The sequence below is a fragment of the Phacochoerus africanus genome, chromosome 1, assembly GCF_016906955.1.
Source record: "Phacochoerus africanus isolate WHEZ1 chromosome 1, ROS_Pafr_v1, whole genome shotgun sequence".
Classification (NCBI taxonomy): domain Eukaryota; kingdom Metazoa; phylum Chordata; class Mammalia; order Artiodactyla; family Suidae; genus Phacochoerus; species Phacochoerus africanus.
Window position 1 is genome coordinate 31,502,579 of NC_062544.1, and position 23,484 is coordinate 31,526,062.

General features: G+C 48.3%; 1 protein-coding gene across 1 annotated transcript in view; it reads right to left on the bottom strand.

Moving 5' to 3' along the window:
- Positions 1-23,484, bottom strand: part of MAP1B (microtubule associated protein 1B) — a 97,985-nt gene that overhangs the window by 22,662 nt on the left and 51,839 nt on the right. Inside the window, exon 3 of the mRNA XM_047793694.1 lies at positions 2,105-2,187. Within this exon, the coding sequence (XP_047649650.1) occupies positions 2,105-2,187 (83 nt within the window). The remainder of the gene's footprint in view (positions 1-2,104; positions 2,188-23,484) is intronic.

Consider the following 23,484-nt stretch of genomic DNA (forward strand, 5'->3'; position numbering starts at 1 on the left):
CTGGTTTGCACCAAAGAACTCTCTGTTCTTTAAGTGGCAAGGAGCCAGCCTGGCTCTCAGCAGAAACACCAACTCCAAGCACCAAGGTATTGGTTCTGAGCCCCACTCAGTTCAGCACAAACGGACTGCCAGGCATCATTATAGGCACTAAGGGAGGGGTAAAGAGTACACAGGCAGCGACCCACTGCCCCCAAGAACCCCAGAGCCTCATCAAGGAAACACACAGGTGCTGAAGTAATCCAGCCCCATCCGCTCCACAGGCAAACTCAGGTTCCCTAAAGAAATTACCCCCCACTTTTTTTTTTTTTTTTTTGCTTTTTAGGGCTGCACCCATGGCATATGGAAGTTCCCAGGCTAAGGGTCCAATCAGAGCTACAGCTGCCGGCTTACACCACAGCAACGCCAGATCCGAGCCGAGTCTGTGACCTACACCATAGCTCATGGCAATGCTGGGTCCTTAACCCACTGAGCAGAGAGGTCAGGGATCGAACCTGAGTCCTCATGGATACCAGCTGGGTTCCTGACCCGCTGAGCCACAACAGGACCTCCAAGAAATTCCTTAGTTTTTCCTTCTCGGTTTCTCACAGCTGTTTCAGGAGACCTGCCTGTGCATACATTCATCCGCTAGTGTTTTTCGAGTTGTATTTATTCCCTGACTCTGAGCCACAGAAAGATCGCTAGCCCATCACTTGCCTCAACCTCCTGCCTTCATGGATGGTCAAAGAGGTCCTGCTGATCTAGAGCAGACAAAGTGGGATCAAAACAAACTTCACAACGACAGCCAAAAAGTGGAAGCAACCCAAGTGTCCATGAATGGATTTTAAAAAGTGGTGTAGTCACACAGTAGAATACCATTCTGCCATTAAAAGGATGAAGTGCTGACACAGGCTGCAATGGGGATGACTCTTGAAAACATCATGTCTAGTGAAATAAGCCAGTGAAACAAGGCCACATATATGATTTCATTATTGGAAATATTCAGAATAAATCCATAGAGGCAAAAAGGAGATTAATGGTTGCCAGTGATCGGGGGAGTGGGTGGAGGGTGGCTGATAATGGGGGGAGCCTGGGGGGGGTGATAGACATGTTCAGGAATTAGACAGTCATGCTAGCTGCTCAATAGTGTGAATAAACTAAAAACCAATGATGCGCATAATTTAAAAGGATGGATTTTATGGTGTGTGAACTATATCTCAATTTTTAAAAACAAGCTACACTCACAGAAATGGTTGGCCTGGGCAGAAGAGATGCTGTGGATAGGGGAGGCCCCTGGGCCTGTGGCGATTCTAACATCCAAGAGGCAACTCAGTCTCAAAGGTACTGAACTACAATAAAAACAGTGGGAAACGGAGATGCACCAGTTCTCCTGGCCTGAGCGACAAGGGATTCTTCACGTCAGCCTTCCCTCTATCTTACAGCGGGCCCTGAAATGCCCAATGACTCTCTCTGGCAGCAATTTCACATGCTGCTGTAAAAATATTAATAAGAAGAACAGCCAAAATTGACGTTTCAGTCGCTGCCTGCCATGCTCTGTTCCAAGCACTCGACAGTTCCGGACACAACACTAAACATAAGCACTGTTATGACCTCCATCTCACAGAGGTGGAAACCGAGACAGTAAATCACCTGCCCATGGCCACCAGCTAATCAGTGGCAGAACCCAAGCAGTCTGGCAGCAGAGGCCACGCTCCTGATCTCACTGTGCGTCCTGTCTTTCAACAGTGATAACGGGGCGGCAAGGATGCCCTGAGGGGGGCTTGCGTCTGGGAAGCCATTTCTCTCCAATTCAGGTTGTGTTGTCTCTCAGCCTGAGGGCGTGCCATCTGCTTCCCCGGCTCCATCCCAGCCAGACTGCACCCCAGCGGCACACCTCCATGCACACCCAACACTCCAGACCCCTCGCCTCCACAGAATACAACGGGATACCACAGCATCTTCCACCCTGTCCTTATGGAGAGGGGCAGACTCGGGTGGTACTGATGCCGAGAACCAGCCGCATCCCTGGACCCAGACCTCCTCCCTCCCCTGTCCCTCTGCCTCCAATCGGCGGGGTCTCCATCCCTGAGTGAGGCTCTGCCCGAGGCCGCAGGGCCACATGCTTTACCTCGGTGCTGACTGCTTCATCTGAGGGGTTGATCAGGACCACCGTCTCTAAAACGTCACTTCGGTGATGAAGGATCTTTTGTCCTGCAGGCACAAAAACACAGACAAAAGAGGAGACCTTTAGCTTCTCCGGATTAAAGCCGCCCCTCCCTGCTTCAGGCCAGCAGGGGCAGCGCCGCCCAGGGCACCAGGATTCTCCCCACTGTCCTGGGAAACACAATCGGTGCTGCTGAAACAAGAGTGTGCGGCCCCAGCAGGCTGCTCCGAGCGGGCCGTGTGGTCCCCGCTCCGCCGGCTCTCACACCCTTTAGCTGTCGGGCTTGATCGCCAGGCTGCCTCGGCATTAAGGGCGGTTTTCATTGGAGGCGGGGTGGATGCCAGGAAAACTCAACGGGCTCTTGACATTTCCTTTCTCATGGTAATTGGGGATGCTTCTCCCTATCAGCCTTTCTTCTGGTGAGAACGGCACCGAGATTAATTAGGAGCCTTATTGTGAAATGAATGACATCAGGAAACCCCAGCTCACAATTAGCCCAACCACCAGAATGGCTGTCTGAGACAGGCTCACAGCCCTTTGGGGCAGTCGTTCATTCATTCACTGCTCAAAGAAAAGGACAGAAGCCGTGAGCAAATGCAGAGAGGAGAACAACTCTCCCTCTGGACAGGATGGCCAAATTGCTTGTAAAGACACGCAGAGTGGATGGAGACGGTGGGAGCGAGGAGCTGTGAGAATGAAGGGGCCTGAGGAGGGCTGAGATGCTGCGAGGCTTTCGGCTCCACGTCCCTGGCTCCTCACACCCGAAAGGTTTTCATGGCATCATCAAGTGGCTGAAACCACCTCCAGCCGAAGTGGACTGAGGCCCGGGCATGTCCTTCTCCAATCCTCTCCCTCCTCGGACAATGAGGTGAAAGCAATGAGGGAGGCGGGTGTGGGCCGGAGTGGGTGAGGTAAGCCCTGCCAATGGGTGAGGGAAGGTGTGGAAGGGTGGCCCTCGGACCCGAGGGCGGGAGGCACGTGGTTGGGGGGGTAGACAAGGAAGGACAACAAGAATGTGGTGACAGGAGGAAATGCAATAGGACCCGACGGAGACATACCCCCAAGGAGAGAATGTAAGAGAGGACGACCAAAAAGCAAATGCTTTCCGGGAAAACAGTTCTTCCAAAAGCTGAAACAGGCGTTCCCTAGTGTCTTAGCCATTAAGGATTCAGTGTGGCTCGAGTTCGATCCCTCCCGAGGGAACAGCTGCATGCTATGAGTTGGGCCAAAGAAATGAGGCTAAAACAGAATTTCTATATGGCCTAGCAATTCCACGGTTAGGTGGGTTGAAAGCGGGGAACTTGAAAAGATACTTGTTGGCCAATGTCCCCTCCAGCTTTGTTCACAATAGCCAGAAGGTGACGACAACCCACATGTCGGATAAACAAAACATGGAAAACTCATGCAATGGCATAGGATTGAGCCATAAAAATGAAGTTTTGATGCAGGCATGAATATGACTGGACCTTGAAAACACTATGTGAATGAAGCCAGACACTAAAGAGCAAATACTGCGTGATTCCACTTACATGAACTATCTAGAAGAGGCAGATGCAGAGAGCAGATGAGAGAGGACCAAAGGATGGGGGAGAGGGAATGAGGAGTCACTGCTTAACGGGTGCTGAGTTTCTCTTTGGGGTGTGAGACAGTTTTAGAAACAGCAATGATGCTGCACAACACTGTGGGTAATAATGCCACTGAATGATGGTTAATATGGCAAGGTTTATGTTTATATATATATTTTACCAGAAATTTTAAAAATTAATAATGCAATATATCAAAAGCCATTGAATAGCACACCCCAAATGGGTACACTGTATGGTATGTAAATTGAATCTCAACAAAGAGGTTAAGATAAAAAGAAAACAGCTTAGTTAGGGCTTTTTTCCATTCTGTTATCAAGGACCAGAAGTACTACAGAAACAGAACATGCTGAAATACTTACAACTATGGCACCGACAAGCCCACTCTCCTCCATTGTCTTATCTTTGCCAAGAGCTAATATTTACCAGAAAACCCCACATTCGAAATGGAAGAAGCCCAAACTAAACAGTCATGGTATCAGGCAGTGTCCCAAGCCCCTCACAAGTACTAATTCATTTAATCTCCAGAAGAGCTCTGGGACATAGGTACCACGATTGTCCCCTTTTCCTGTTGAGGACAGTGAAGCCTACAGAAGCAAACTAGCTGGCCCCAAGTCACACAACTAGGAAGTGGTCAAGACTTGACCCAGGCTCTTGAGTCCTCTGCTTCACTGCTCTACGGATGAGCATTTGGAAAAACAGACACAGCACCATCATCAAATGCCAAGGGAGAGCTCAGGACAATCCAAGGGAATAGGATCAGAGATGTGCTTAAAAGAAGCAAGAAGCCAGCAAGCATCAGGGGGAAAATATTGGCAAAAAGAAGGGGAAGAAAAAAAAAAAAGAAAAAAGCAAAAGTGGCAGAACACCCACATAAAAGACGGTAAAATTAAGAGAAAGTGTGTGATGTTTTAAAACTCCAAATGCCTAAAAACAAAGAAACTCCAAAACAGAACAATGTCACACAGTTTGAAGAGGCAAACGACTGAGGCTCAAGGAAAATAATTCAGCTAAACCATGGGAAAGAACATTCATTTATTCTGAATGCTCAAGCCTGTAATTTACTGGATGTGGCTTTTTGGCTTGGTTGTTTTTGCTTTTTGACAAGCATATGCATTTCAAGCTAAAGCAAAAGAACATCAGACTGAATAAGCAAATGAGAGAACAATAATCAGCAAAACAAAGAAAACCATCCCTTTTCTCAGTCCTCATCACTGGCCTCCTTGAAATAATGACATCAGGAGCTTCAAAGTCACTAAGTTGAAACAAAATGAAGCAAACAGTTACAACGAGGGAGAAATGAATGATGCTCTTCTTGACTGTGCTTTTGCTGTGACTGTTTTCAGCACACAAAGCCCCAGGCAAGACTGGCGATGGCCATAGTCTATAGACAGAGGAACACAGAATCAGCCCCTCCCCAGGGCTCCTTCCTTTCCTAAGTGATGTACACAGGCCCAGGCCCTGCTAACTGCACAGGTCCAACACCTCCAAGCGCAAGAGCCCAGAGCAGCCTGCGCTTTCGTCTCCAGCGCCCCCCTTCCCCCTGCAGACCTGCAGCGAGGACTCAGCTACCGAGGCCCCTGAAAGGGGGTTCTTACCATCCTCAAGAAGTTCCTGTCCTCTTTGGCTTCATCACTTGCAAACAAAAACAAATGCCATGTGACAGCCGCTGGTTACCACTCCTTCCAAGCCAATTTTTGAACCTGCTGCTGGCTCAGGAATTCAACCAAGGATGTTTTTTCTGTCCATCTTTGGAAATACCGACAGCAGTGACACAGACATGCACAGAGATGCCATGGCTGCGCCTTCGACAAAAGCCTTTTTATAGGATCGGATTTGAATGAAGGAGGGGATTTAAAGAGAGAGAGAGAGAGAGAGAGAAGCTTCAAGCTCTTGTCACGGCCGACTGCTGGCCAGATTCTCGCCCCGGACAACGATGAAGGGCTACGTAACCAAGGGCCAGGCCTTCCTGGCATCTGGCAAACCCAGTGCCTGCAAGAAGGGCCTGCACGCCGCGCCCCCACCCCCAGAACGCCAGTGGGATGCCAGTTCTCCTGGCGGCAGGCGGCTCTGGGCTCAGGCTGCTGGGACGCTCATGAAGTTGCATATTTGGGGAATGTTTCACACTGGGAAACGGGCCAGGCATTCTGAAGGGGAGGCCACCACCCTCGCCTGCAAAGGTCTCATTCAGTTGCTTCAGAAAAGAAGTTCCCAGGAAAGAAAGACAACGCGGTTGCGGCCTCTCCCTTTAGCACTATAGCCTGCATTCTCCAGAAACAGCTCACAGGGAAGCCAGGAGGCAGCCTACACGAATAGCTGTCTGCTCAGCACTGGTCAGGGGGAGGCAAAGGTGAGTGCTTGAGATGGGCTGACCTCGTCACTTACTGCTTTGATAAGAAATCGGCTTTGAGGGCTTCCCCACAACGATCTCGGTAACTGTGAAGGCTTGATTCTGGGCGGCAGGGAGGGCGGGGGCAGGGGGCTCTCATGTGACAAAAGGGGGTCTGCTCCACCTTGGAATCAAAAGAGGAAGGCCCGGGGACCCTCTGAAGCACCACAGCCCTCGCACACAATGAGACTTTTGTCTGTGTGCTCCCAAAGGCTATGCTTAGAACTCAACTAAGCCTGTATTTTTCAGTTATTGTTGGGCCTTTTTTTAATTACTGAAAATCTGACAGATTAATTCAATCTATGTGTCGCTGAAGGTTGGGCTGTTTTTGTGGTTTATGCTTTACTCTATCCAGGTGACTCTGAAATCTCTGAAAGGACAATGTTATTTTCTATTTAGGATGCCTATGGGGTATCTTCTCAGAGTTAAATATTCACCTAAACACACACACACAGGCTCCCTCCCAGTTTCAGAAGGGGCCAACCACGCTGAAGGACACCCACAGTTGAGGCACAGCTACCACCAAGGCCCCTAAAACTCAGAGCCTTCTCGCCTGCACACAGCTGGCCCTTCTCCCCTCCACACACCTCACACGTTGGCCCCAGAACTCAGGCCTAGGAGGCTGCAGCATCTCTGCTGGGGCTAGAACAATACCAGCAATGGTCTCCGCCCAAGCCGGCAGGGCTTCATGAAACAGCCGAGCACACAGGAAGGCATGCTGGGCCCAGGCTGCAGAAGCCCTTGATGAAAATACTAACCAGTAATGAACGCATCTGAATTGTCCTTAAGAGGACGATAACTGCACATCCTGAGGATGAACATGTAATTTCCGTTTCCATTAATGATCACAACCCAGAACCTTATCCCTACTATTTTCTTTTCCTGGAAAATGAACACTTGCAAGCATAATCTAGAAATGGATACTGAAGAATAAAGGCACCTTCCAAACCCATTCAGTAAAGAAGGGGTTAGATGAGGAGGGCCCGGGATCACTGAAAGGGATGGACCCGTAACCGGGACAGAGAGTCAAGGCCGGGAGCTCCGTGCGGGAGAAGAGCCCTCTGCCCGCCAGCCCCACCCTTTGCTCCGCCAGCTCCCGCCCCTGCCCTGTCTTCACCCAAAAGTCCTCTGGCCCCCGGCCCTGGTGAAAACCAGAGTGGACTTTTTTTGGAAAAGGACTTTAATGTAATGATTCAGCAGTAGAAAAAAAGTCCAGTGTGAAGAAGCAGACTTTTTAGGATTAGGGAGGCTTCTCGTCAGAAAGGGAAATACGTGGGATAAGGAAGAGCTGGGGTTAGTGAGCCAGAAGTCAGGTTTGGTCGATCAAGAAAAGGCCATAAACACAGACTGTCCTGAGGTTAAAGTCCTGAGGGGAGAAGGGAAAGAGGGAAGAAAGTAAGAGAAAACGAAAGCAATGAGCGTTCTCCTACTCCTCCTCTTCACCGGAGTGGAGCCCTCTCACCTCCAGCCCCCACGTGCAAAAAGCACTCCCCGGGGTAAGATTTAGCAAAGCGGATGCAAGCAAACAGTGACTGGTACTCCGCGGAAACTAAATATTAATTACAAACAGGTCTTCCAGCAGCTTCTGAGAACAGCTAGTTATTAGGAATGACGCCCGGGCCTCCCTTCTGCAGGAATCCACGTAATGATGGAAAGCAAATGTGCTAAAGATGGGAGATGCTTGAAGAGAAGGGAGCAGTGTGGAGGGAGCGGGACGCCTGCATCTGCCAGGTTCTCCGGTGCATCTTCCTTTCTTCCAGCACCCACAGAAGTCCCTCCACGCCCCGACTGAGGCCAGAGCACGGAGCGCGCAGGGGCCCCGGCCCCAGCCTGGTGGGGAGACGTGTCCGGGCTGCCTTCTCGGAGTGGGGGGACGGAGGAACACGCCAGGGGGCTGCACCAGCAGCAGGGGCCTGTTCCCAAGAGCTCCGCCGGTCCTCCCCAAGCTCCTGGCTCCTACCTCATCACTGCTCAGCACAAAAACTGAGACAGGAAAGGGGGCGGACGTGGGCCACACATTCACACCACTTCTGCGAGGCCAAAGAAGCAGATGTCTCTCCCAGGGGCCCCCTGCAGGAGGGCCCAGGAGCCCACCTAACAGAAGCCCCCCTGGAATAAGATCACCTCAGACCCGAGGGAGAAAGTGACCACGGCGCAGGACAGACAACCCAGCCCCTCTTCCCTGCCCTGAAAAGTCAAAGGTGCCAGGAGGCTTGGTCTCTCCTGATTCCACGATCCCCAAAGGCCAAGAGCTTCAGTGGGGAACAGGAGCGCCAGCCGCCAGGGAGGCGACACGGACCCCCCTCCCCTCCCCAGGCAAGTAGCACTCCTATCACAGAGGCCCTAGCATATCAAAATCAATCTTTATCAGCTCTTGGGGCTGTCACCCTGGGGCTGGGAATAGGACCCTTTCTAGGTCGGTGTCCCAGAGCCAAAGAACAGAGCGGGAAAGACGGCAGAAGCACAACCCAGCTCTGCAAGCTGGTTCTCATACCAAAGGTGTGGGAGCACCTTCCGTGTGCTTTGCACTATTCCATCTGGAGCAAAAAAAAAAAAACACCTAAATAGGAGGCAGATAACATGGACCTGAGAGCAACAGACTCTTTGATCATCGGACAGCCCATCACCGCAACATAGCGATAAATCCTTCTGCAAGTTGCCAAAGCATTTTATTTATTTATTTAGTCTTTTTAGGGCCACACCTGGGGGCACATGGATGTTCCAAGGCTAGGAGAATCAGAGCTGCAGCTTACGGCCTATGCTACAGCCCCAGCAAAGCAGGATCCGAGCCGCATCTGGGACCTGCACCACAGCTCATGACAACTCCGAATCCTGAACCCACTGATCAAGGCCAAGGATGGAAGCCAAGTCCTCATGGACACTAGTCGGTTTGCTCCCACTGAGCCAAGACTGGAGCTCTGCCAAAGCATTTTATCCTTTGAGTGCTGGGGCCTTCTTTAATCCTCATAACTTTCTTATGAAATGATGGGAGCAAATATTCTTCTCCCTTCTCCAAGGACCACGTATCTGAGGTCTAATGACTTGCCCCAGAGCTCACAGACTCTACAGGAGAGCAGGACTTGGACCCATATCACACGCCATGTGGCCACTCGGGGCCAAGGCAGTGACACTATTCTTTTCTCAATCTCTTCCTGATCCACCCGGTCCAAAATAAAGGTTGGCAAGTTGCGATGCCAGGGTTCTCCTTTGTAAGAGGTACACATGCAGCCTGGGTCAGCCGCTGGTCAGCCAATGCCCGCTCGGCCAGTCCCTGAGCCCTCCGCTGCACGCTGGCCTCCCTCACCCACCAGAGGCCAATTCTCTCTTTGTTTCTGCTGAACAATCAGAGCCCAGTTCTCTCCCACCTTTCCCCTGACATTCCTGGAAATGGCATTTCTTTTCTGCTGGATATATTTTTGTGTGTTTGTTTCTGCATTTGTTTTAACTCTGATGTATGTTCCTGCATGTCAGGTCACTCTCCAAATGGTCAGTGTTTATTTCTCTCAGTGAACAAGAACTCAAATTCCATTATAAACAAGTTCAGGAGACCATAGATAATTTTTTTTAATTTAAATAAGTTGATCATCACTTGGGAATTTTTTAAAGTACCTTTTGTGTTACAGAGAATATAGTTATTACAGAATTCGAATCTATACCTATTTTTTTCCTCTACATTTCCTAGACTGGACTGTTTTTGTTTTTTGTAGTTTGGTTTGGTTTTTCATGCAACTGCAAGCTAGTCCTTCCACCCCATCCTTCTCTTGGGTCCTCTCCCATCTGTTTTCCTGACCTTCAGATGCCCAGATAAGCAAACAACCAAAGAGCCCAGACTTCCAAGGTGCCCCCCTTGTCCCAAACATGCTCAGGACACACAGACGCAGGCAGACCAAGTCTTCAGGTGGCAGGCAGTCACCCCCACTCCTGGGGGCACAGGGAGTCCCCTTTAGTATTTCCATCCCATCCTGTTTCTGCTGCTCACTTAGGAGTACAGCTTGTGGGGAAACGGGATGCCGGGGACAGGAGGTCTGACCCTTTTTGCAGGGTTCTCAGGGCACCCTCTTTCTAAATTCTCACTCTGGGTTTTTTTCCTGTCTGATTCCATTCTCCTAAGTTCTCTTCTTCCCCTTGTTTCCACTTTCTTAAAAGCCTCAAGGCAGAGGGATGAGAATCTAGGCTCTCAAGGATCAGAAGTGGAAGAGAGGGGAAGACAGATGCTTGCTTCCTTTTTCTTTTTCTCTATTGTTTTACTGGTGACACAAGCTGAAGGTGATAAGACAACCTGAAGGCTGTTTCTTCAAAATGCACAGAGGGGGAGTTCCTGTCGTGGCGCAGTGGTTAACAAATCCGACTAGGAACCATGAGGTTGCAGGTTTGGTCCCTGCCCTTGCTCAGTGGGTTAAGGATCCGGCGTTGCCGTGAGCTGTGGTGTAGGCCGCAGATTCGGCTCGGATCCCGCATTGCTGTGGCTCTGGTGTAGGCCGGTGTCTACAGCTCCGATTAGACCCCTAGCCTGGGAACCTCCATATGCTGCGGGAGCAGCCTAAAGAAATAGCAAAAAGACAAAAAAAAAAAAAAAAAAGAGGCACACCTAGTGAAGGGCAATGTAGTAACCTGTCAAGGGAGCCAACTCCATTAAAAACAGATCAACATCTGTCTAGCACTTTACCATTTGCAAAACACTCTCCTCTGTGTTCCTACATCTAAACCTTCACGAGGGTACCTACCGTGTGCAGGGACCCTACCTACCGCGTATCAGCCTAAACCATACGATTGCCAACACCACTACTTAACTCAAAAATGACACTTTCCTATGATTCGACAATTAGACGTCACTTTCTTGAGACCAGATTAGGTGTGCGAGAATGTTTTTTTCAATCTTACTGATCTTTTCTTGCCTTGATAAGGGGTGTTCTATGCCCTGTTTCTTAAGATGAAGTGAATGACTTAGAGAATACACTTTTCTGAAATTCAATGTGGGCAAATGAGCGCTACCTCCATCAACTAGGGCTGAGATTAAAACACGAATGGGATGCTTTCCCTCCCCTGAAGGGAAGAGTTTAGTGGGGACACTTGGAGTTCTGACAGCGCCTAATTTGGGAAACGTAAGTCACAAGTGGAGTCTGATACGCAGCAGGAACTCACTAAATATTTGCTAAAGGAATGAATTAAAAAAAAAAGCGGCCAAGATATACTGGATATCTGCCCTGGGTCAGACGCTGACCTAAGTTGTTTCTATGAAGTTATCAAACTTAATCTGCACATCAACCCTATGAGGAAATCATTATTCCCATTTTGTAGATGAGAAATATGGGGCCCAGGGCAATTAAGCAAGAGCCCAAAGGAGTATTAATGAAGGATGGAAACAGGGGTGGTTAGTGTCCAGAGCCCAGACTCTTAGCCCAGGCTGCCATGAGTGACCCTGGTCATCTTTGAAAGCATTTGTCAGAAGGCTTTAGCCCACCCCAAGGGAGCTGTGGTTTTGGTGTCTGTGTTAGTTCTGTTTGCTCACGCGCTGCCCCATTCGGAAGGGGGAGGAGGAGCCGGCTGTGCATTTCCTCCTTCCACACGCGTGTTGTCCATCTGGGCTCAGGGCTCAGGCTGCCCAGGAGAGCACACGCACTCCAGACTGGACCTGGGTCTTCCCTCTCCTGGGCTGAAGGATGATTCTCGGCACACTGGGGCCAGAGCCTGATTCCTCTTTGCTTTCCGGTTCTTTGCCCTCAGTCCCGTGCCCTGACTGCTAAACCTCATCGCCAAGTTGCACTTTCAGCCTGGTCCTCAGCTTCTCTCAGTCAGAAGCTCCACTCACATCTGACCGACTCTGGAGCTCACCCTTTCCATTTGGAAAGATCTCTTCTTTAAACTCGCAGCTCATAGCCAGTCTTTCATGGTCTCTGCTGCACCTCAATCCCTTGTTCTGACAAATGGCCCCAGAAGACCAACATCTTGGCTCATGTGTTTTCCTCCTTTGTTTACTCCCTTTCTTTTCTTTTTTAAATGTTTTTGTCTTTTTAGCGCCACACCACTGGCATATTTCCCAGGCTGGGGTCGCATCACAGCTAACAGCTGCCAGCCTGTACCACACCAGATCCAAGCTGCATCTGCGACCCACACTGCAGCTTGCAACAATGCTGGATCCCACTGAGCGAGGCCAGGGATTGAACCCGCATCCTCACGGACACTATGTTGGGTTCCTAACCTGCTGAGCCGTAAGGGGAACTCCTGCTCCTTTTCTTATTTTGAGTAGAGGGGGGGGAGGTAACTCTCCCCAGCCCCTCCATTATCCGGTCTGCTCTCTCTGTGTGGGTCCAACAGGCCACAGCGGGAGAAGCGTGTCAGGAGGTGTGTATGTGTGGATATTTCACACGTGCGCTGAATTTGACCTCTGGTCACTCAGCCACCTCTTATGATTCCTTAAATAATTAAAACCGAGCATCATTAGCAAGATTTCATCTTGATTTTATATTCAACTGAAAGGTCCTCACAGGGTCACTGTCAATGAGACGCCATTCATTGCACGTGCCCACACCACCCCTGAGCTTCTTTGGGAGACTGTCACTAAATGGCTACATCTGCAGACTTAGGAAAATTTCATGTAGGAAATGAGGAATACATCCAGGGCCGTATAATTAACATTTACTTAGCAGAGATTTGTTTTTGACACGCTTCCCTCAAATCTGGCTGAGGGGCATTTCTGAGGCATTGATAAATGTATTCCGAACCAAGAGAGGCAGGTCTCCTGAAAACAAAGTCCAAGCCCTGTGATGCAGAAGTGAGCCCAACAAGCAAATTCTATTCTCTTGACCATCTTCTAAGGAAGACTGAAATTCCTGTTTAGACAAGTTCAAAGAGGAAGGTAGGTAAACTAGGGGCTGGGAAAACTTGCTCTTAAGAAAATCTCCAGATTTTCATTTCAGTGAGACATCACAGGTTCTCATAAGAACATCAGCATGTACAAAATCATTTCCTACATTCCTACCTTGTATTATGCCCTACTAGTTGACTGTATTAGATGGACCAAATGCAATTTCTATATGTCTGCTAAGCAAAGTTCTTAGAAGGTCTTACTCTCTGTTCTTTCACACACACACAAAAAAAAATAGTGTTAAGTTAGGAGTATGTCTTGTCCCACTAAAAAATGCCAACAGGTAAGCCGGCTCTGGAGAAGAATGGACAAAATCAGGCTCCCAGAGCATCCTCTGCTGGAGCTCTGAGTATAATGGCAAGAAAGAACAGATTCTGCTCCAGAAAGCAACCCTGAACCACTTCTTTTGCAGTAGAGGCTGTCATTGGAGAAGCCAGAAAGGTGAGACACATTAAGGTTGCAGCAGGTATCACTAACTCGATTTAAACTCAGATCTCAGGAAAATGCAAGGATTCAAAGTTAAGGGTTGGAAAGGCAGGAGCTGCAAACTCCTGGGCCTGCCTTAGCTCAAGCAAGGTCTCAGTGGAACAGCATGAGCTGGCCAGGCGGGGGCAGTGGGGTGGGCAGTTCCTGCTCTGCTTTCTTGAGGGTCAGCAGTGCAACGAGAGATGAATCTACCCATGTTCTACCTCCTTCAAGGACAAAGGACTCTAAAACCAAGGAAATTGTGATGCGGGTCCTGAGCAGGATTTTTGACACTTGGGAGTCCTTTCTAAAAGAGACCAAAACACTCTGCTACACTCCCAACTGTGAAGCTGGAGCCTAGGTCAGAGTCCGGTGCGAAGGTCAGGGCCTGGTGTGTTGGGGCCAGGTGACAAGTGCATGAGGAGGTTCCTGGCTCTTCCCCAGTCTGGGTTTTGGAATCCTCAGTACAAGGTTACCCTACAGAAAGAGCCAAGTAGCAGTGGGGTTACGACACTCAGAGAGTCATGCTGCAAACATAATGAAGAAAAGGGACCGATATTCCCCCTGCCTCTAGACAAATCCAACACAATACTTTAAAGCCTGACTTTATTTTTTCCTTCTTCTTTTTTGGATGCCCCGCAGCATATGGAGTTCCAGGGCCAAGGAATCAGATCTGAGCCACACTGGCAACCTTACAACATCACAGCTGCCACAACACCAGATCCTTTAACCCACTGTGCCAGGGATTCAATCTGCATCCTGGTGCTACAGAGACACTACCGATCCTATTGTGCCACCCTGGGAACTACAAACCTGACCTTTTTTCCATGAAGAGGTACCAGGACCCGCTGGTTATCTTCCCTTTTTCAGAGAAAACTCTTCTGGATCAGGCTCTGGATGTGGTTCTGGAAGCAGCTTCCTAACTGAAATCGGACCCAAATACCAGCCCCAGATGAAAAGGATGCCCTTTCTCTTACAACTTCAGGCTTCGCAAAAGGAATCTGCCCTCACACAACCAGGACGTGGGGGGAAATGGGCCAGAAGAGGATTTCTGTGTGTAAATGGAGGCCTCCCCACACTGGTACTTCACTAAGTCCCTGGATTTTTTTGTGCGAGTAACTCAGTGTTTAATCCTGGGACAAAAATCTTTATAGGAATTTAAAAACATCTGAAAAAGAAGCTTAAATTTATGTCACTTTTTTCTTACAATTCTTAAAAGATATAAGCTGATGCTTTACTGTGTCTTTTTCTTTTTTCTTTTCTTTTTTTTTTTTTTTTTTGGCTACACCCGTGACACCTGAAATTGCTCAGGCCATGGATCAAACACGCACCTCAGCAGAGACAACCCTGGATCCTTATCCCGCTGCACCACAGGAGGAACTCCTAATGTGTTTTCTATACTGTTCTGGAAAATATCTAGATTGCCAATCAAATTCATTATTAAATGCCTTCAATGTAGCATATCTACAAAATTGCTTTAAAGAATCAATTACATTTTTTAATCATAAAAAATTAAGGGTTTGGGGGCTAAAAAATAGGTCCACTTACCAATACTTTAACCCTTGGGGTTTTGATATCAATGATGAAGAAAATATATTTCTCTTCCCTAGCTCATTTTTCCCATAGAAAATGTCTGTGCACTTTGATAAGCTTCATTAGAGAAACCATTACTTTAATACACTGGTCTGTTTTTATTTGATTTAAAAAATGACAGTCACCCAAGGGTATCTAATGGAACACTAGAGATACATGGTTTGACATGTAAAAAAAAAAATACTGATAGAGTCTTTCCTATTAATGGATAATTATTTAAGTAGGTTCAGTTTCACAGCCTCCTCAGTTTGCCACTGAGTCTTAAGATCTACGGGGAGGTCTGCCTCTCTGGCCAGAAAAGTCAGAGGGAGACCCAAGCTCACCCTTTCTCCTTAACATTTAATGGAAGTGACGATAACTATTCTGCCATTGCAGCTTGCTAACTTTATATTCTTCCCATTGTTTAAAAACATCCAATGAACAATGTTCAGACTATTAGGAGAGATGCTGCCAAGCATCATACATAGGAAATCAGACACTTGGGCTCGCTTAGTCTCCACAAGGTTGCATGGAAGGGGGAGGTGCTGATGGAGCAGAATGCTGGACCATGTTTATAAATTCAGACCCCCCATTCCCTTTGTTCCTCCTCTTTTAGGGGGAATGTCTCCATTTTGGCATTTCTGCCTGGACCCTTTGGTTTCAAAGCTTTCCCACTGAGCATTTCCCGTGGAAGAAAAAAACCCAAGGAAATATAGCAATTAGCATACATTATGTGGCTGCACCAGCCGAGCATACTCACAACACGTCTGTGTGACAGACAAGCCGGCCCTGTTTTGTCTTGTTTCCCGGACGGCCTGCCCTGCCATTTGCCAACTAGAGATGCCCGCCTCTTCCCCCTCCTCCACTTCCAGCCTCCCCAGCCGCTGCACAGCCCAGCCAGCCTTGGTGGCTCGAAGTATTTAATGAGTTTCTAATTCAGTTTTTGACTCTGGAAGCTGGCCAGCCACTGCTGCCTGGGGCTTGCACTTCTCTTCCATGTTATCAGAGAACAGTTCCAGAGACAAGTCACGGCACTGTTGGTGTTCCAAGGCCTCACGAAATCACGAGGCCTTGCTGGCTGCAAATGAAGGAGCTAAAGGCAGTCACCCCAGAGAACAGGGGGGTGGCGGTGGGGGTGGGATGGGGTGGAGAATGAGGGAGATACCCCGGGGTGCTTGGAAGCGGTTTCTAGGGAGTGAACACTGCTCTGTTATCACTGGGCCCTGGCCCAGCAGGAGAGGAGAACTAGCCCACCACCTGGAACACGCTGGGCCAAAATCACATGCTTTTCACACATAGGTGCCCATCATACAAGGACCTTGGAATGCACTCCACCAGTTCCAGGGCCAGTTCTCTTCTCTCAGATGCTGGAAATGGGTCCCTAGGCTGCCCCTCCCCCTTGGGCTCTGGATCACAAAACAGCAGCGCTGATGGGACAGGGGTGTGGGGGGGCTCTGTATGAGCCACCGATGCTATGACTCTGGGAGGAAATACTGAGAAAAGTGCTCTCAGCCTTCAAGGGCTGGGTGGGACCTCATAAATTATGCAATTTTTACATCACAGTGATGCAAACCATAGCTAGAGGGTTTCAACTCTTCTCCCCAATCTTTCTAGGTTTTGACACATGTTGTTCCCTTTGTCTAGAATAAGCGTCTCCTATTTACTTGGCTGCACCCTGTGTTCCTTCAGGTCCTGGAGACACAGTGCCACCTTGGGGGAGCCACCCTGGGGGAGTCTTCCCTGAGGGGCCCAGCCCCAGGGCAGCTGGGGTTCACTCCTCCTAAACGCCACACTGAGCTGCCATGTGGTCAGTGCAGAGGCCCACTCTGATATCAAGAATCAGGATTCAGGATGGAATCCGGTGCTTTCTTTCAGATGGACGCTTGGCATTTATTTATTATTCATCAGTGGAGATGACTGTGCAAAAAAAAAAGCCTCCTCAGTGGAAATTATAGTTCAAGGTTTTGAAATAAGTGCAGTACTATTGATCGAATAATGGATGTAGAATCATTAAAAAGAGGCTTTGCAAATGAAGCAGAAAGAAATAAAGATCGATTTAGACTACAAGTTATATTATAGTCAGATGTTTTTAAATAGCTGCATAAAAGGTATCCCACACAAGCTATCATTCTACCTATTCATAAATACCCAAGAAGTTGTTAAAAATAGGTACCTGACTTAATCTAGCCCTTCAATTAATGACTATATTTTACTTACAAATAGGGGTTTCAGATCCTACTAACTGATCATTTCAAGCATTGCAGAGTCAAGACACATTTCCGAAGAATGACCAAATAGGGTTGGTTATCTTAGGAGTAGTGAGGCTCCCGACTATAGAGACAGATAAGAAACTAGGAGATGAAACCTGTCAGCAGTTCTAGAATAGTGGTTCCTGGTCCTGGCTGACCATCAGAAACACACAAGGTGCTTGTTGTGAAAGTTCCATGTGGCGGGACCCCTTCTAGACCCAGTATATCAGAATCTCTTGAGTCACTGAAATTTGTGACTTAAAAGCCCTGGGTGACAATTCTGACCACTGGGCAGACGAAGATCTGCTCCAGGGCTGGGTGCGGGGCTGACCTCCCTAAAAGCTTCCCTAGGGACCCTTTAAATCCTAAGTTTCAGCGATTTATAACCACATACAAGCAACTCCTCTGAGAAAGTTCTCGGAACTTATCAAGATAGCTGTCTCTAGGATTTGAAACGTGAGATGATCTAAGGGGCTCTCCACAAGTTAGAACATAGGAAAAGAAAGAATCAGCACCCTGGAATGAAAGAAAACCTCCAGCCAGGAGGAAGCCAGGAGAGCAAAGAGTAACAGAAGTCTGGAAGGAGCTGGAAGCCAACTGGAGAGCAGGAACAGGTGACTAGGCAAAGGTGGGTTTTATTTCATGATCAGAGGTTATTCAATCCACCCAATCCCAACAGGGTGCCGACCATGAGCATGGCCCTAGGACTATGGTGCGATGGTCAGCAAAAGGAGCAGGGTGGCTGGCACTGTCACTGCTGTGGCTCGGGTTCCATCCCTGGCCCTGGAACTTCTGCATGCTGCGGGTGTGGCCAAAAAAAAAAAAAAAAAAAGTGCCGGATGACTCTGGTTTCCAGGCTCACTCTGGCAGAGGAGGGGAAGCACCCAAGGGAGTAAGTGGGGGATTTAGGAAGACTTCCGGATTAAGACAGCATCTAGATGGGAGCTAAAAGATGGACGGGAAAAAAGCAAGAAGGCGTACAGCCAGGAGCTCCAAGCCCTGGAAAGAAGCCATCAGGGTTGGGGAGATCCGGTCCGATTAGAAAGCCTATGGCCAGTAACCCAGGTTTGTAGAAATGTGAATTTGGATGGGTCCATTCCAAACCCCTGTCTTACAGATATACACATTAAGGTTCAGAAAGGCGAAGTGACTTGTCCAGAGTCACACGGCAAGATAATCGGAGAGCCCAGAGTCAAACCTGGGTATCCCGGCAGCCAAGCTTCTTCCCCTCCTTGGAGGACCACTGCAGAGGCTGAGGATGCTCCCACAGGGGCCCGGGAGCCCATGGCTCTGGGATCCAGGTGCCTCCCTCCTGCACTCCCTCCACCCCGCAGCAAACGGGAGCATTCCACTGCGTGATAGCATCTCAAGTGACATAAACGGTGTCTGATTCTCATCTAGATATTGCTCAGATTCCTTATCCGAAGCCAAAGAAGAGCTGCAAGAGAAGCAACTTGAGCTCAGTTCTTAGGTTACCAGCGAAGGCAAAAACATGGGACCTCATCCACTTAGGCTAAAACTCTTGGTCCCACAGCCTCTCTTCTTTGAGAACAATAAGAGACTAGAAAACACAACTGCCTTATTTATAAAATGACATCCAGGGGAGCCGGGGACCCCTATCACAGAATGCCCGGGAGGTCTCCTCTCCTCAGGCTCCTCTTTTCCCACCTTTGGAGACCCCTCTCGGCAAACTCCAAAGAATGGAGAGAACGGAAACCCTCACGCCCGCACTGGAAGGCTTCAAGCCGGGTGGCATCATCACCCCTGAGCAGCACTCACTGTGCTGTAATTCACATCCCCTCGTGTGTATTCATAAAATGGAAAGGTCTCTGAGTGAAGCGGGAAGTGTATTTTCATGATAATGATTAAGCATTGACCAAGTCCTTACTGTGTCGGGTCCCTCACGATGCAAGTGAACCAAAGCCTCTGGGCTCCACTGAAGCGAGAGCATCTCAGGAGGGGAAATTATGTGATGATCCTTATATTTCTCTAGAAATATGGCATAATCCTGGCCATAAAGTAAGGCATGTAACTGCAGAGAGTAAGGTGGTAAGCTGTTTATAAAGACTATTTCATTTTTTAATTACAAACTTCCTTTTTTAAAAGAAGGTTGGAGTTTCCATTGTGGCACAGCGGAAATGAGTCCGACTAGGAACCATGAGGTTGTGGGTTTGATCCCTGGCCTCGCTCAGTGGGTTAAGGATCAGGCATTGCCATGAGCAGTGGTGTGAGTCGCAGATGAGGTTGGGATCTGGCGTTGCTGTGGCTGTGGTGTAGGCTGGCAGCTGTAGCTCCAATGGGACCCCTAGCCTGGGAACCTCCATATGCCGCAGGTGTGGCCCTGAAAATTCAAAAGACAAAAAAATAAAAAATAAAAGGTTTTCCTTTTCTTGAGACTCCTCCAAGGAGTGAGATAAAGGAGGAGAAACAGAAGATGCTGTCCGCATCATGTCGTGACCCTCACATCAAAGATTTTTCAAGTCAGTCCCTTTGAAAAGATGTCAGGGGAAATGCAAAGGTCTTCAGATTCTCACATTGACAAAATGAATTTCACAGGAAATTTAAAAAAAAAAAAACCTTCTGCCTCTGTTTTTGGCTTTTTTCCCTTTCTCCCCAGCTCAGACACTCATCCTGTCAATCACACCGGTGTGGCCGTGACATGCCACACCCGGGGTCACAGAATGTGAGGTCTTACGAACCACAGGGTCAGTCCAGTACCTTCCACCTTGTAGGGAGTGACATAGACCTGAAGGCCCAATGAGGTTTCTGAACTGCTGTCAATTTTGGTTCTTTCAACACCTTTTTTTTTTTTTTTTTACCATCAACAGAGCCAAGTGAGAGGTGAGGGTGCAGAAATCCCCAAGGGTGGGGAAGAAGGGCAGAGAAGTCAGGAACAGCACCCCCACAACTTTCCCCGTCAGTCCATCTGCCAGACTCCCGGCTGTTAAGGGGCAAGAGGCCTTTTATTTTTTATTTTTTGCTTTTTAGGGCCACACCTGTGGCATATGAAGGTTCCCAGGCTAGGGGTTGAATCAGAGCTATAGCTGCTGGCCTACACTGCAGTCCCAGCAATGCCAGATTCGAGTCGTGTCTGTGACCTACTGACTGAGCGAGGCCAGGGATCGAACCCGCTTCCTTATGGATCCTCGTCAGGTTCGTTAACTGCTGAGCCACGAAGGGAACTCCCAAGAGGCCTTTTAGTTGAAAAAAGTCTCAGAGAGAGAAGCGTTCCCATTCATCCATCTCTTTACTGTCACACTGGTACTAGTACTAATTAAGCGATTTCCTACAAGTCTGTCTGATGTGACCTGTATTTATTTTATTCTATTATTTTTTGTGTGTGTGTGGCCATGCCTGTCCCCGGGCCAGGGACTGAATGCGTGCAATGACAACGCCACTGCACCACAAGGAACTTCCTGATGTTGCCTATATACATACCTCATGCAGCAGGGCTAGTTTCTCCAAAACAGCCTGAAAGTAATATATTCTATAAGAACACGAGTGCATTACGAGGCTATGGAATGGATATGAAAGAAAGCACTACAGAACTATCAGCCATAGGGACAGTTATGAACCTTTGTCACCTGAACAGATTGCCAAAAAAAAAAAAAAAAGGTTATTTCTAAACAGTGTAATCAGCCAGTCTATTCCCAGCCCACATCCAATTCCCAGACAATAGTCAAGGCTGCTGAAATAACTGCCGTTATTTCCAGCCCGGCAAAATAAATAGAGGCGCAAAGAAAAGTATAACTTGTAGTAAAAGGAAAAGGCTTAATACTATTGCTCTTGATTAAAGATGTTGTGCTCCTTTCAGAGTCTTTTCAAAAACAGCTGGGAAATGGCTGCAGGAAGTCGTTCTGCTTGGGGCAGGTTGAGATCCAGCCCTCCCCCCCAACCCCCCCCCAGCCCCTGTCCCTAAAGCACAGACCTCTCCCTGCTGCTTCCCCCATCTCCTTTGTGCTCAAAGTAAAAACAAAAATACCAGGAAGATTTAAGAATGGATTGAAACCTCCCCAGGCTCTGTTCAAACACACATTTTTTGCCCTCTGCCAACAAAAACGAAAATGGTCCTCACATTTTGGCTGGAGAAGAAACCATACAAAGACGAGGAAGCAGAAAAAGAGCGAATCGGGCATGATTCTGATGAAGCCCCATCCTCAACAGGGTGAAAAAGCATGATTTCGGGTGGACAGAGGCTGCATGTGGCCCACAACCACGAATAAGGCCTGGATCTCGCACTGTTCGTGAAACACTATTCTCCTTAAGATCGGACTTGGACTCAGATAGGAACTTGGTGTGAGACTCTAGTTCCTTAAGGCCCCTGAAATCCCCGCTGAATCTTCGTACACGTTCCTTTCTTCATTTGCATCCTTCACTGACTACCAGGCTCCCCTGCAATCCATCAATGCCAACTTTTAGTGAACATTAAGAGAATCTAGAAGGCACTTCTTCCTCCAGGGCATAAGCTAAACCACTGGTCTAATGGTGTTTATCAACAACATAAGCACAATATGTCAACTTAAAACAAATAATTTCACATACAGGGCCCAAGCTACCAGCCCTTAGGAAATTAGCACCCAGCAACCCTCTTCCCTGTGTTAATATATCCTATCTGCCTACTCCGCAGCTTCCAGAACCTGGATATTTTTGCTCCTTCCAAAGACTCAGAGAGTTGTCGCTGCTTTGAAGGATTCTTAAGAAATAAGTGCAAATACAGGCAAAATGGAGTGGTAATCCAGCATTCTAATTCCTAAACATCCTTCTTCAATGAAAGATCACCTCTCTCTCTACAGCCTTTTTTTGGAGACAGATTTTTTTTCTCTAGGCTTCTTTTGTGTGTACGTGTGTGTCTTTTTAGGGCCACACCCACAGCATATGGAAGTTCCCAGGCTTGGGGTCAAATCGGAGCTGTAGCTTCCAGCCTACACCACAGCCACAGCAACACCAGATCCGAGCCACATCTGCAACCCACACCACTGCTCATGGCAATGCTGGATCCTTAACCCACTGAGTGAGGTCAGGGATCAAACCTGTGTCCTCATGGATACTAGTAGGGTTCGTTTCTGCTGAACCACAACAGGAGCTCCCTTTTTCTCCAGTCCTGATTGGGTAAGTCCCCTTCTCTCTATAGAGACTGAAAGAAGCTGTGGAGAAAGTAGACCTGAGTTCAAATCCCAGTGTTGCAACTTGCTCTGAAGGATTCAGCTATGACCTTGGGGAAATGACTACATCTCTCTGACCCTCAGGTTCCTCATCATTAAATGGGAAAACAGGACCCACACCTCATAGGGCTGAAGTGAGGACTAAATGACGTCCTGTTCCTTGGGAGCCTAGCATGTGGGTGCTCACTAACTGGGTGAAGCTATCATTAATGTAATAATTAGAATCGGGTACGTTGCCCAAATCCCTACCTTCCTGCATAAATGAACCCTTTCAATATCAAAACACATAACCCCCAGAGCCCAAATTCCCTGCCTCTCAAAGATGCTCTGATTGTCTCTGTTCAGTATCTTTCACCCATCAGCACTCGTTCCCAAACTGCTTTGCCCTGAGAGTCTTAGAAGAGAAACAGCACGGAGTGTTGTCCACCCTAACCTGACCTGCCACTTCCTTTTTCATTTCCACTGAGTCAAGTTTTAGATCTCATTAGGAAGTCACCCAAATCCCAAGCTGTCATTGCTTTACTAATTGTTGCATCAGTGACCCTCTCCGAATTATGTTACCTCTTTTAAATCTTGGAACGCCCCTGTAGCTAAGAATTGTCATTGTTCCCATTTTGTGTACCAGGAAACCAGGATGCAGTAGATCTAATAAGGACTTTGTGGTTCTTCTGGTTCCAATGTCTGTGGCCATTTCTCTGCCCAAGTGGGGGACAGTGTTTTCTCTGACATCACAGGGGTGCAGAGCAAGACCAAAGACCTCGAGTGCCTCTGGAGTGTCCAAGCGGAAAGGGACTCTCCCGAGCAGCCAGGACAGCCTCCCTCCCCACCTGCACCCATGGCACAGATGCAAGACCTGAACAATGATGAGGAGATCATCCTGAAAGTCACACAACTAAAACACCATTGAAAGCGACCCTATTCGGCCATGTGACAATTCCCTGTGTGTCCATCAGGAAGGGAACCGGGTCGCATTTTCCAAATACCTCTTTTTCTTCTCTCCAGTTGCCTCAGTCACCTAAATAGCTGGGTGAAATCAGGACAAGATTTAAGGTTCCTTTT